Below are 15,228 nucleotides of genomic sequence, written 5' to 3'. Positions count from 1 at the left end.
CTTGCGGTAAAATGTGAAAAACTGAAGATTTACATTTTTATTGGGGAAGGGGATTTTTTTTTTTTTTTTACTGTTCAGTGCTATGCATAGTGGTATGGTGATCTTCTGCTCTGGTCTGCTCGATCTCAGATCAGAGCAGAAGATCCCAGGAGACAGACGGAGGCAGGTGAGGGGACCTCCGTCCGCCATTATGGATGACTGGATGCCCGCAGCAGCGCTGAAGGTGATCCGATCATCCATTTAACCCCTTAAGGACCGGAGGTTTTTCCGTTTTTGCATTTTCGTTTTTTGCTCCTTGCTTTTAAAAAATCATAACTCTTTCAAATTTACACCTAAAAATCCATATGATGGCTTATTTTTTGCGCCACCAATTATACTTTGTAATGAATTCAGTCATTTTGCCCAAAAATCTATGGTGAAGCGGGAAAAAAAATCATTGTGCGACAAAATTGAAAAAAAAACGCTGTTTTGTAACTTTTGGGGGCTTCCGTTTCTACGTAGTACATTTTTCGGTAAAAATGACACCTGATATGTATTCTGTAGGTCCATACGATTAAAATGATACCCTACTTATATAGGTTTGATTTTGTCGGACTTCTGGAAAAAATCATAACTACATGCAGGAAAATTAATACGTTTAAAATTGTCATCTTCTGACCCCTATAACTTTTTTATTTTTCCGTTTATGGGGCGGTATGAGGGCTCATTTTTTGCGCCGTGATCTGAAGTTTTTAACGGTACCATTTTTGCATTGATAGGACTTATTGATCACTTTTTATTCATTTTTAAATGATATAAAAAGTGACCAAAAATGCACTATTTTGGACTTTGGAATTTTTTTGCGCGCACGCCATTGACCGAGCGGTTTAATTAATGATATATTTTTATAATTCGGACATTTCCGCACGCGGTGATACCACATATGTTTATTTTTATTTTTATTTACACTGTGTTTTTTTTTTTATTGGAAAAGGGGGGTGATTCAAACTTTTAATAGGGGAGGAGTTAAATGATCTTTATTCACTTTTTTTTTTCACTTTTTTTTTGCAGTGTTATAGGTCCCATAGGGACCTATAACACTGCACACACTGATCTTCTATGTTGATCACTGGTTTCTCATAAGAAACCAGTGATCAACGATTCTGCCGGATGACTGCTCATGCCTGGATCTCAGGCACTGAGCAGTCATTCGGCGATCGGACAGCGAGGAGGCAGGAAGGGGCCCTCCCGCTGTCCTGTCAGCTGTTCGGGATGCCGCGATTAGCCGCGGCTATCCCGAACAGCTCGACTGAGCTAGCCGGGAACTTTCACTTTCACTTTTAGCCGCGCGGCTCAGCTTTGAGCGCGCGGCTAAAGGGTTAATAGCGCGCGGCGCCGCGATCGGCGCTGCGCGCTATTAGAGGCGGGTCCCGGCTTCACTATGACGCCGGGCCCGCCATGATATGACGCGGGGTTACTGTGTAACCCCGCGTTATATCGGAAGAGCAGGACCAAGGACGTACCGGTACGTCCTTGGTCCTTAAGGGGTTAAAAGTACTGCAGATGCTGTGACCTGTATTGATCACGGCATCTGAGGGGGTTAATGGCGGACATCTGCTCGATCGCGGATGTCCGCCATTATCGGCGGGTCCCTGGCTGCTGATAGCAGCTGGGACCTGCTGTGCATGACGCGAGCGGTCATGGTGGAGCATAAATGTATGTCATGGTGCGTTAAGTACCATGGCACCATGACGTACATTTACGTCCATTGTCATTAAGGGGTTAACTATGCAACTGTGGATATAAAAATTTAAAATATTACTTTATTTATTTATTTTTACTATTTCCATACACTACTTGAAAATGTATTTAACACACATATCCAAAAACTGTACTGTAGATCAAATATGAAAAGGCAAATGTTTACCTTCCATTACTGCCTTCAATTTTGCACGGATAACCCCAAACTGTTGATATATAATGCAGCACAATTTAGAAAACACATACATACCTAATTGCATCAGCCATTTTAGTGCTCTCTTTCTTTCGATCGTCTGTCAAGCGTCTTATAAAATAAATGAAATCCAGCCCACAGCAAAACACACTCCCAACTGCACTGAAAAGAACGAGCTTGCTGTCATCAGCAGCTGCCGTGGCTAGTGCACCTTGGACCTCCTTCATTACCTACAAGACAGAGAGAGAATGTTCTATTTACAAAAGTAGATTACTCTTACCCAGGCAATAAGAAACTGCTAGGTCTTGTTATTGGCAAGATAGGGTGGTGGCTGCAGAAAAGTTTGTTTTAGAGTTGGATAGTCAAGCAATGCTCACAGATTTCTGAAGTCAAAGATATATATATTAAACTAAAGCTGAAAACTTGTGTCTGAATTAAATATTGAAGACAGTTATTTTGCCAGTTTCAGTCCCCGGTTTTATCTATCACATATAGTAGTAATTTTATCTATCATATATATCCACCACAACATGCGCTGTACAGGAAGTTAAATCAATGTTCTAGATATAGACCAGTATAACCGGTCTTTAAATTTCCTTTTCTAAAGGCTTTGTTGCATAATTTTTGGTAACTAGGTAAGTATGACATCTTTTTTTCTAGTTTGTATTAAATACAGCACATTACTTTTTCCACATCAGATGCCTCTCTGCATTCTTTAATTGTGTCAATTTTCACTATGCTACAGCAAAAATACTGTACAAGGGTTAACTCCACGTGGAAGCAGAACTTATACCATACTAGATGTATTCCTTTAAAAAAGCTAGTATCACTTTAAATAATCTTTAGCATACATTCACATGTACAGGATCTGCTGCAGATTTCAATGTAACGCAAATAATTGAACATCGCATCAAATCATATAAATGTTAAAGGGGACATCGTGGAATAGAAAAATGAAGCAAATTTTCCCCAATACAGCACCACACCTGTCCTCAGGTTGTGTGTGGAATTACAACTTGGCTCTATTCACTGCAATAACACACACACATACACACAGTGAAGAGAAGGGGAGTGGAATAACACCTTAGCTGCTTGCATGATTGAGATAAATGTTTTTTTTTTTTTGTGCCCGGGCAATGTCAAAAAGACTGGTGCTTCTTATGTGCCCAGAAAGTATCCCTGGCCCCGCCCCTCATGTTTGACTGACAGCTCTAGAAGTCTTGTGAGGACACTAGGCAGCAAGACCGAGACCTAAGGTGTCACACCACTTGACTTTATGGGACTATCAGCAGTTATGGTAGCTCAAAACTGCTCAGATTCCCTATAAAAATGGCATTTGGCAATGTTGGCCAAAAAGATTATATTTAATGCTATAAAAGGAAAATTGATTTTTGCAATATATTATTAGACTGATTTATGCTTTATCATTTCCTTTTTTAACTGACAGCCTTAGTCAAATTATAACTTATGTAGCTTTAAAAAGACCTATGAACAGATTTTTTTTTTTATTGACTAACAAATAATTCTCTAACTACAAATGATAATAAAATGTAGAAGGCTAGCTCCCCACATTACTGTTGCCCCATGACACCTATAGCATATAGAAAATAAAAAAAAACATGAAGTCTTGCTAGTTGTCATAAGATCTCAGGCTGTGAAAAAAAGAGCGCTATTAGATTTGAAATGGAGCATAATTTAATGTTAACAGCACACTCGCTGGGTCTTTAAATGGGATTCTGATTTGACTTTACACAAACAATGAACATCTGATTTGGTTATAAAGCTACAGACATTCTGCGGTACTAAATCTTGTATTTTTACAGTCCATGAAATATTAGTGCATAACTTTGTATCTTTTATGTAATGTCTAAAGTTTCTTACTTTTACTGAAATATTTCTTTACCACCCAATAAAAAAGTATGGAAAGGCTTAGGCTGGAATTCCACTTGGCAGTTTTTGAGCAGAAACGAATTCAAAATGATTAGGACATATAAAGGAAGGACTTTTCCCTTCATCATGGATTCACTTTTGGCCTGGTCTCAAAAACTAAAAACTGCAGTGGCAGTATTTAAAAAACAAACAAACAAACAAACAAACTGCCAAGTGAAAATGGAGCCTAAAAGCTGGCACTATCACCAATCACATTTGCTATTGCTTAGCACTGCAAGCACAGGCATATGACAAACCTGTCAGCAGGTAAAAGGGAGCTGGTAAATGACATCTACATTTATTTAAAAAAAAAAAAGCATGCCGATTTCCATGTAAAAAAACCAGCAGAGTCAGCTTTAAAAACCCCAATCCCATTGACTTCATTGGAAATAGGGAACCTTTCTTTTCTGTCTGGTTATGTGTGAATGCTCCCACTGTGGTCAATAGGAGATTCAGGGCTTCTCTCTTTGAGAAGCAATGTCTGTGTGCGTGCACATGGTCAAAGACTCACAAAATGTTAGCAGGTCCTTCAAATAAAGCTCAGTAAATAACTTATAAAGAAAATACTAAATACATAAAAACTGTGATGACAAAAATTCTCTGTTTTTTCCCATAACAACCAATCACAGCTCAGCTTTTATATCTTAACGAGCTGTGGTGAAATGAAAGCCGAGCTGTGATTTGTTGCTATGGGCAAAGCATATTGAGTTTTGTTTTTCACAATGGGGGACATTTATCATTGTTTGCTTTGGAGCAGTTCTAAAGAAAAAAATGTTTTTGTTTTTAGTTTTGCTTATGTGCTACATATTTATTATTGTAACACAGGGGGTTGATACATTTGCAAATTTAGTAAAACTTTATAAATTTAGTAAACCGTAGACTATTCTAAAGACAAAAAGATATTCTACTTCTGATGCACTACCATTTGTGTCATTTTTTGTCTTTAGTAAGGATAAACCTTTTAGAAACAGACTGGCCCCACCCCCTAGTTAACCCTGGGCACATCTCAAGATTTACAATTTCTTATTGCCAAAATACTGGTGCAAACTGGCACAAACTTATTTATAAAATACCCAAACTGTATTTTGGAGACAACCAAAAAGATGACTCCAGATGACTAACAGGGTATGAAGTGCTTCTGGAAATTTAGAAACTGTCTGAAATTTAAAAAAAATACATTTTTGCAGTACATAGCACATTTTCTTACTGAATATTGTTGCCATGAAGGGTATACTTTATCTTCAATAATGACTAAATATGTTATTTATATTGACATAACATCCACATAAATGCCAGGACCAAAGGCTTTCCAGCAAAACTTTTCTTAAAAAAAAAAAAATCACACTTCTTTCCATAGTTCTTCCTGGTGCAATCTCTTCATTATTTGGTAAAACATCAAGCCAGGACACCTTCCATTTTAGGCTACATTCACACTACCGTTGCGCCCAGTCAAGAACAGCCATCTCTCTCTCTTTCTCTCTCTCAGAACTCTTTCTCTCTTTTTTTTTCTGGTAGTTTGACGGGGCACAACGGGCAACAATGGGTCCCAATGGACCCTATTATAGTCAATGGGGTCAGACGGGCACTATTCTCCCCGGCGGTCCAGATGGTGTCATAACAATAGTGTTAAAGGGGCCTTAAGCATTTGTGGTGGACAAAGGGTCACCATGGTCACTGTGGCTATGCAACTCCCTCTGCACAGCAAACTCTGATGGATTCATATTCTGACACCCTAAACATCACAGAAGGCATTAAAGGGGTACTCTGGTGGAAAACTTCAACCGGTACCAGAAAGTTAAACAGATTTGTAAATTACTTCTATAAAAAAATCTTAATCCTTCCAGTACTTATTAGCTGCTGAATACTACAAAGGAAATGATTTTCTTTTTGGAACACAGAGCTTTCTGCTGAATCACGAGCACAGTGCTCTCTGCTGACATCTCTGTCCATTTTGAGAGCTGTCCAGAGTAGGAGAAAATCCCCATAGCAAACATATGCCACTCTGAACAGTTCCTAAAATGGACAGAGATGTCAGCAGAGAGCACTGTGCTCGTGATGTCAGCAGAGAGCTCTGTGTTCCAAAAAGAAAATAATTTTTTCTGTAGTATTCAGCAGCTAATAAGTACTGGAAGGATTAAGATTTTTTTAATAGAAGTGATTTACAAATCTGTTTAACTTTCTGGCACCAGTTGATAAAAAAAAAAAAAAAAAAAAAAAAAAAAAGTTTTCCACCGGAGTACCCCTTTAACTTCTTTAGTAGATTGTCACTGTTGCTCATCTGTAGAATCTAAATAGTTGGGGGCTAGATATCGCAAGGCATGGACAGACAAGACCGTGTCCCCAGTTCAACAGTTTTTCTTCACTGGACCCCTTTAATTAGGTTCTAACCACTGTATACTGGGAACACCCAACAAGACCTGCCATTTCGGAAATCCTCTGACCCAGTTGTCTGGCCATCACAACTGTGCCCTTTTGGAAGTTGCTCAAACCATTACACTTTTTCATGCATTCAATGCAACAACTTCACATCACAACAATTTACAGGTGTACTGAGATAATGATAATGTTATAACTGATCAGTATTTCCAAGGTTGTTTTGCCCTCATATTCTTAAAGGGGAACTCCGCTGGAAATTTTTTTTTTAAATCAACTGGTGTCAGAAAGTTAAACAGATTTGTAAATTACTTCTAAGCTTCTGTATGCTCCACAGGAAGTTTTTTCTTTTTGAACAAATCCCCATAGCCAACCTCTCCTGCTCTGGAGTCAGCAGAGAGCACTGTGGTCAGACAGAAAAGGAAATTCAAAAAGAACTTCTTGTGGATCATACAGCAGCTGATAAGTACTGGAAGGATTAAGATTTTTCAATAGAAGTAATTTACAAATCTTTTAAACTTTCGGTCATCAATTGATTTAAAAAAAAATGTTTTTCAGTGGAGCACCCCTTTAAACTTTAAAGGCAAGAAAATTAACATGTAGATTAGGAGACAAATCACATGATTATGTTAAGGCAAAGCTTGCAAATGTATAATTTGCTGATTAAACTAACCTCAGGATTCAGTGAATTATTCTCAGATGATTTTGTTGAAAGTAAGATATGTGTAAATCCATCCTGTTTGCGCACAACAATATCCCTGTATCGGTATGCACTTTCCGTTTGCCTTACACTGAATCGTAGCCTTTTATCAAAAGACTGGTCTCTCCGCTCATCAATAAACCTCCGCTTTCCCGTAACTCCTGCCACTGATGTCTGCAAAGTGTTGGTACCATTTGCAGTCAATGCCTGCATAAAAGTAGATGGTCCTGCAAATAGTTAAGATAGTTACATTTTGGTTAAATTACAGTTAGACTGATATATACAAAGACCATGAATCAAAATCAATACACAGTCAGCTCTCTCAGGCATAGTACACAGCCAGTACTCATAAAATGAGAAAATTGTGGATAAAATGCTCCCTGAAATACCTTGTAACTGACAAAAGTAATAATAAATAAACATATACTGAAAAGAAACTGAATTAAAATTAACATTGCTTTTGAATTACGGTTCAACAGAATCATTGGAAAAAAAAACATAAAAACAACATAATAAAAATGACCTGGACAAAAATGATGGACTTAATATTTTGTTGCACAACCTTTTGGGACAGTCAGTACAGTCAAGAGATTTCTGTAACTCTCCATGAGACTTCTGCACTTTTCTCCAGGTATCTTGGCCCACTCCTCATAAGATCCGGCTCCAGTGTGAAGGATGTCTTCTCCAGACTGTACGTTACAGCTCCACGGCAGAAGTTCAATAGGATTCAGATCAGGGTTCATAGAAGGCCACTTCAGAATAGTCCTCCAATATTTTGCTCTTCACAGTAGGTACAGTGTTCCTTTTTTTTGTATGCTTCATTTTCATGTCCACAAACATAGAGCTCATGTGACTTGTCAATAAGCTCCAGTTTTGTCTCATCTGTCCAAAGGATGTTCTCCCAGAAGCTTTGTGGCCTGTCCTCCTGATGTGACAATACTGGAGCTTTCTGGCAAGTCACATAAAAATGAAGCATACAAGGAAAAAGCACAGTGACTGTCCCTACTTTGAGGCATGGGAGAGGCTCAGATATGTTTTGGGGCTGTTTTGCTGCATCTGGCACCGGTTGTCTTGAATCTATACAGGGTACAATGAAATGTCAAGACTATCAAGGAATTCTGGAGAAAAATGTGCTGCTCAGTGTCAGGACTGGTCCTGCTGTCAGTTGTGGGTCATGAGTCCTCCCACAGGATTATGACCTAACACACATCTAAAACACCCAAGAATGGTTAAAACATTGGACTATTCTAAAGTGGCCTTCTGTGAGCCCCGATCTGACTCCTATCGAACATATGTGGAAGGAGCTGTAACATGCAGTCTGGAGGAGACACCTTCACACCTGAGACAGCTGGAGCCGGATCTTATGAGGAGTGGGCCAAGATACCTGGAGACAAGTGCAGAAGTCTCATTAAGAGTCTAATTGTAGTGACTTTGTGATACAAAATATTACATTCAGGTAGCACAATTTTTGTCCAGACCAGTTTTTTTTTTTTTACTTTATTTCATTCATTCATTCATTCATTCATTCTTTTTTTTTTTTTTTTTTTTTAAAGGATTCTGAAACACAATTTAAAAGCAATGTCTGATTCTCATGTTAATTTTCAATAAATTTTTATTAAATTACTTCTTTTGCAGTTATTTCAGGAAGCACTGTGTTTTTTTTTTAGTCTTTATTGGAAGGGTACCATCAATTTTGTCCATGTCTGTATACAAAGTCTAACAGCCAGCATGCTGAAAATAATTTTTTAATCGAAGAAAGGTAGAAAACAAGTGAACAAAATAGGACACAGTTGCAGTATAACTATGAGCTGATCTAGGAAAAATGCAAGATGTTGAGGTGTTTTGGATTAGCTGATCATTTCTCATAACCTATATAGTTGGAATACAGACTGGCTTCAATATCATAGCTTTTGGGAGGATTAAAGAGGATGGAAAAAGCTTTTGACCGCTTCTCTCTTCACATGGCCTTGTAAAGGGCAACAGAGGGTAAGAACCATGTACAGCAGGATAAAGGTAGCGTAGTCACTTTTCTTACCACCTTTAGTGTGGAGCATAGAGACATAAGAGATATCATACATAATAATCCATATTGAGACAAGACCACCGTGTAAATTAAATTCTAGAGGAGAAGGTTTAATTTCTCCACTAAAAGGGCACCAAATTTAGTTAGTTTATTGTCTCATAGAATGCTTTACACACAAGGCAGAGGAGGGAGCGATAACTGGCATTATCCCACGGACAATCCATCTAGAGGAGTGTAAACTATAAAGAATGTGAAAGTGTCAAAACGCTTTTGAGATATTTCCAAGCAAGATACTTCTGCCTTACAGTTTCTGGGTATAGAAAAGGTTAAAAAGCCTAGGAGAGAAGGTGATTGGCACTCCGATATAGAGATATATTTTTTGACTACTCTCCACCTTAAAGGTCTTAAAGGGGTTCTCTGCTGAACACATCTTATCCCCTATACAAAGGACTCCCCTCGATCTCCAGGCTGGTAGCTGCGGTGTCCGGAATACGGAAGCTTGAGGCTTCTGGGTTTGTGACGTCTAGCCATGTCCCCTCCATTCATGTCTATGGGAGGGAGCGTGACAGCTAGAACAGAGCGGTCACGCTTCCTCCCATATACTTGAATGGAGGGGGCATGGAGGGGGCGTGGCGGCCTGCATCCCAGTCATCGGGCACAGAGCGGAGTTTGCACAGTGACCAGAATGACAGGGGTGCCAGCCCAGAGACCGCGGGGGTCCCCAGCGGCGGGACCCTCGCAATCTAACATCTTATCCCCTTATCCTTTGGATAGGAGATAAGATGTGTGCAGCGGAGTAGCCCTTTAAGCCTAAACTACAGACAGACCTTCTACATATATATATATATATATATATATATATTTATTTTATAATAAATAGATCTCTGTGGAGAGATAAGGGGTTTCAAGCTTTACGCAGGATACCATATAAAAGCCAGTCTGTATTCTAACTATGCAGATTACAAGGAAGGATCAGCAGATCCGGAATGAGTTTTGCGTTTTTCCTTTATCAGCTCACCAGCTCATGGCTTTACTGCGTCACATTTTGCTTGCTTGTTTTTTTTTTACCTTTCTGCAATAAAAGAAGATTCTCAGAGTGCTGGCTGTTGGACTTTGTATATACACAGGCCACATTGCAAATGTTCCAGGTTTTTTTCTGGGATGAAATTAATTAATGTGGCACTAACTGTAGTCAAAAGAACTTATTTATTTATTGTGTATGTGATAAGGGAACATTATACTGCACATCTCTATTAGGTTACAAATTCATTTGGATTTCTATCAAAAGGAAGCCCAGACCTCAAGGAGAGTAGAGTATTAAATATATTTTGGAATCATATATCTCTAAGACCGTGCTTCAAATTAACATGTTTTTTTTTAATGAAATATATAATGCACAAATTCCCCACACAGAGCCTCTGATTGTCCGGATAATGGTCAGATATATATATATTATATAGTAAAATGTTATTCAATGTCCATATACGCGTTTCAGCCTGATACATACAAAGACGCACTGAAAGCCATTGTGGTGTGCCAGCTACTGTGAGCCCGGAATTTGTGTACTATGTGTCATTCAACCTGCCCTGCCGTTCCTGTGATTCATCTGTATGGAGATCTACCTGCCGTAAGATCCACCTGCATAGAGATCCACCTGCCGTGCTGTTCCCATCTCCTGTTGCCATTACCGCTCCTACGATCCATCTACTGGTGTTACTCTCTCCTGACTGACATCAGACGCCGCCACCACGAGGACTTGCTATTGTGCGACATCCACCGGGTCCAGCGCAGTCTGGACCAGCAGCACCAAGCGCCTGCCAGCGCCCACTGACCAGCCGGAGTCTTGGACATCAGCACCACCGCGCAGGAGCCGGTATCAGGAACGGGTAACAAGTATCATTATATCAAGTCACTATTGCAATAGTATATACGGACATTGAATAACATATATATATATATATATATATATATATATACATACATACACACACACACACACACACACATGCATATACACACACACACACACACTAGCTGAGTACCCGGCGTTGCCCAGTTTTTCCTTCCTAATCCTTGTTGCCATATCCGACCTCCTATCCCAATCTGTAATATGTGTACCAGGTATTGAAATATCTCCAGCTGTACAGAAGTTATGTGGGAACATACATTTCCCATTGATTTGCATGGGACTTTAAACAAAAACCCTGACCCTCACAAATGGGGGTAGTTAAGGGTTAAATTAACTATCCTATATTTTAAGTGGACATATAAGCAACATGTGACCAAGTGTTATCTAAATATCTCCAGCCGTTTGGAAGTTATGCAGTAACATATATTTCCCATAGACTTGTATGGGGCTGAGTAAGGGTAAACCACCTATCCTATGTTTGTTGTTGACATATAAGTAACATGTGTGCCAAGTTTCATGTTCATATCTTTAGCCGTTTGGACGTGATGCTGGAACATACACACATACATACACATTGAGTTTTATATATATAAATAAACTGACCATTATCCGGACGAACAGAGGCCAAATAAGTAACACAATCCACTATTACCTATGGCTGAAATGTTTCTGATTTTTTTTTTTTATGTTTATTGATTTTTTTTTATATTTTGTATGTTATATGCATATTCATCTATTTGCCAATTAATTTATTCCTCCCGCAAGGGCCCTGAGAGGGGAATTTGTGCATTATATAATTTATTAATAAAAAAAACATGTTTATTTGAAGCACGGTCTTAGAGATATATGATTCCAAAATATATTTAATACTCTACTCTCCTTGAGGTCTGGGCTTCCTTTTCACATAAATCCCCAAAAATTACCGTATTCACCTTGGGTATAGGTGATTGCCTGGTTCTACCTCGGACAGTAGCCAATTGTGAGCTGCACCAATTCTTTACAAGTTACAAATTCAGTCAACACAAAAACTGATAATCAGATGTTACTACTCACCGATGACAAGACACTGAACTCCTTCTGCCAGATAAAAGCCAAAGTAATATTGTGTTGTAAACATAAAAGCAGCCCATCACAAATAAACACAACCTGTGTGTGTTCATGCCATCTGAACTTTAGTCACAGCATGCTATGGTTAAAAAAGTATCGGTCAGATGGCTTTATATAGTGTAACTAGTCAGAGTGCAGGGTAGAGGTTAAATGCACCTTAATGGGCATAGCTTTAGATTTGTGAATTTCTGCTTGTGAGCCAAGCAACATGCATTTTTTTCTAAAACATATGCACATGAGTGTTAAGTTCCCATGAGGCCAAATTTCAATCCCTAATCCCTGCTTCACTCCTCCTCCAACATTTGAATGACAGACTCTGTGCTGTTTACTGTAGGGTATAGAAATGTTAGGCACTTGGGTCATTGCCTCCCCTCCTTCTGTGGGCACGTGCTGCTCATTTGCATATATGACAACAAATAAATAAAACTGCTATACTCACAAACCAAAGTTTACAAACATGAAGCTATGCCTGTAAAGAGGTTTCAAACCCCTACCTAAAGCTGTGAGTTGTTACACTATGTGAAACCATCTAGGATAGAACAGGACAAAACATATACAGTGTTTCTTGTGATTGGCTACTTTTAGGATATATTTACACTGAATAAAATGACAAAGAAATGAAAAAGAACATTTCCTTGTTGAAACCAGTGCACACTGACCAAGTGCTCTTTCACGTGACAGAATTTCCTAGCGGAATCTTGCTAGGAAATTCTGTATGCAGCGGCGGCTGCCCATATCAGTTGGCACTAGGACTGCTTGGACATGCAACATCTCCATTGACCGCTATGCATTTCAAAGCAGATTCTGCTTAAGTAGTAGAGGATTTCAGCTCGAAAATTTTAACATTTTCCACCTTATTTCCTCGTAATTTTCCTCAGAGTGAACCCACCCTTATAATGTCAACATTTAAGTGTGTCTTACTCTGGATTCAAGTGCCAACATTGCCTTGGCTCTTATGTAAGCATCAATAGTTGTGCCATCTCCTTGGCATATGAAAGCATGCACAGAGACAGTGAATAAGAGTGGCTAACCCTGAGCTCTTGCTGTGCTGGGCTATACCCAAATCAAGTGAACCAGCCCTATCTAACCATTTGTCTATTGTGTAAGTAGGTAAGTAACTGGCTCAGTGATATGAAACAGAGGGTGGTTTTTTAACCCCTTAAGGACTCAGGGTTGTTCCGTTTTTGTACTTTCTTTTTTTCCCTCTTACAATCATAAGCCTTTCAATTTTGCACCTACAGAGCCATAAGAGGGCTTGTTTTTTTTTTTGCGCCACCAATTGTACTTTGTAATGACATCATTTTACCAAAAAATCTATGACGAAAGAAAAAAATAAAAATTTGTGGGACAGAATTGAAAAAAAAAAACCACGCCATTTTGTAAATTTTGGGGGCTTCTGTTTCTATGCAGTGCAGTTTTCGGTAAAAATTACACCTTATCTGTATTCTGTAGTTCCATGCGATTAAAATGATACCCTACTTATATAGGTTTGATTTTGTTTTACTTCTAGTGAAAATCATAACTACATGCACGAAAATTAGTACGTTTCAAAAAAGTCATTTTCTGACCCCTATAACTTTTTTTTTTCTGCATACAGGGCAGTATGAATGCTAATTTTTTGCACCCTGATCTGTTTTTATCGGTACCAGTTTTGTTTTGATGGGTCTTTTTGATCGCTTTTTATACATTTTTTTTATGATATGGAAAGTGACCAAAAATACGCAAATTTGGACATTGGAGTTTTTTTTACGAGTCCTATTGACTGTGGTTTAATTAACATTTTTATAGTTTGGACATTTACGCACGCGGCGATATCTCAAAAAAATTTTGTTTAGATATTTAGTTTTTTAAATGAGAAAAGGGAGGTGATTCAAACTTTTATTAGGGAAGGGGGTTAAATCACATTAACCCCTTAACGACCATGGATGTGTATACACGTCCAGGCAGGATGAACGTTCCCGCACCAGCACGTGTATACTCGTCGATGGTTCTCGTGGGTGCTGCCCAGTGCACCCACGAGATCGCAGCAGGGACTCGGCTGTAACACACAGCCGGGACCCTGCCGCACTGCCGGGACCAAAGTAAACTTCGGTCCCGGCAGTTTAACCCTTACAGACGCGGTCGGAAGTGACCGCTGGCTGTAAGTGTTATGACAGAGGGAGGGAGCTCCCTCTGTCCCCCCTGCAGCACCCCGCAGCGCGATCGCGGGGTGCTGTGTGTAATCCCCAGCGGGCGGGGACCTGCCGCACTGCCGGGACCGAAGACAACTTCGGTCCCAGCAGTTTAACCCTTACAGCCGCGGTCGGAAGCGACCGGGAGCTGCAAGGAGTTTTGACAGAGGGAGGGGGCTCCCTCTGTCTCTCTCCTGTAGCACCCTGCAATGATCGCGGGGTGCTGCTGCTTACCTGGGCAGCCGAGGGTCTTTACAAGGACCCCCAGGTCTGCCCCGGTTATTGCCTGTGAGGACAAATAAAATGAATAAAAGTGTATAAAAACAAGAAGTATAAAAAAAAGTGTAAACAAATTAATTAAAAAAAGCGTTAATAAAAAGTGTGAAAAAAGTGTAAAAAATTATAAAAACACATTAAATAAATATAGTAAAAAATAAAAAAGTATAATGTGTAGGATCACACGGCACACATCCGCAGCATATTACATGTCACATTAATGAGCTCCCTGCTGCGGCTGGGTAGCTTTGTGTGTCCACTAATAGTGGCAGATTTCCCGCCCGCAGTCATGAACGGACACACTGAGCTACCCAGCCACAGCAGTGATCTCGCCCTTGTGACTGCCGGGGGGCATCCGCGGGTTGAAATATGCTGCGGATGCGCTCTATGTGACCCTACACTGCGTCCCATTCATACTGCGTTTCCGCAGTGTTAGAGGTATCCGTCAGCATCATGTCAAAAAGAGTGATGCTGACGTATACTGTAGCAGCTCCAGTCATTTCTGAATGAGACGGTACAATATACATTGGCATCCCTTTTTTGACATGACAACGGACACCTATACTGCAGAAACGCAGTATGAATGGGGACTATTCATATAATGATGCCCTGAAAGCCAAAGGGGGCTTTGGGGTCCTACCACGCATCCAAGGAGCCAAATATGGCCTAAGCGGGGGTATTTCCAAACACGGGCCGAGCAGCTTAATAAAATATAGGGTGCATTTCTTGCAATATCAGAAGTGATGTACAAAAAATATGCCCCACAAATGATGCATTCGTGAAAAAAGGCAAATTTCACATTTTTAA

At 39.6% G+C, this 15,228-nt stretch overlaps 1 protein-coding gene across 1 annotated transcript in view; it reads right to left on the bottom strand.

The window, feature by feature from the left end:
* CDYL (chromodomain Y like) overlaps positions 1-15,228 on the bottom strand; it is a 76,715-nt gene that overhangs the window by 13,779 nt on the left and 47,708 nt on the right. The window contains exons 3-4 of the mRNA XM_056521076.1: positions 6,909-7,162; positions 1,991-2,163 (exon numbers count right to left, since the gene is read on the bottom strand). Of these exons, the coding sequence (XP_056377051.1) occupies positions 1,991-2,163; positions 6,909-7,162 (427 nt within the window). The remainder of the gene's footprint in view (positions 1-1,990; positions 2,164-6,908; positions 7,163-15,228) is intronic.

The sequence above is a fragment of the Hyla sarda genome, chromosome 5 (genome assembly GCF_029499605.1).
Source record: "Hyla sarda isolate aHylSar1 chromosome 5, aHylSar1.hap1, whole genome shotgun sequence".
Classification (NCBI taxonomy): Eukaryota; Metazoa; Chordata; class Amphibia; order Anura; family Hylidae; genus Hyla; species Hyla sarda.
Note: the sequence above shows the minus strand (reverse complement) of the source record. Positions and strands in the feature narration are given on the sequence as shown.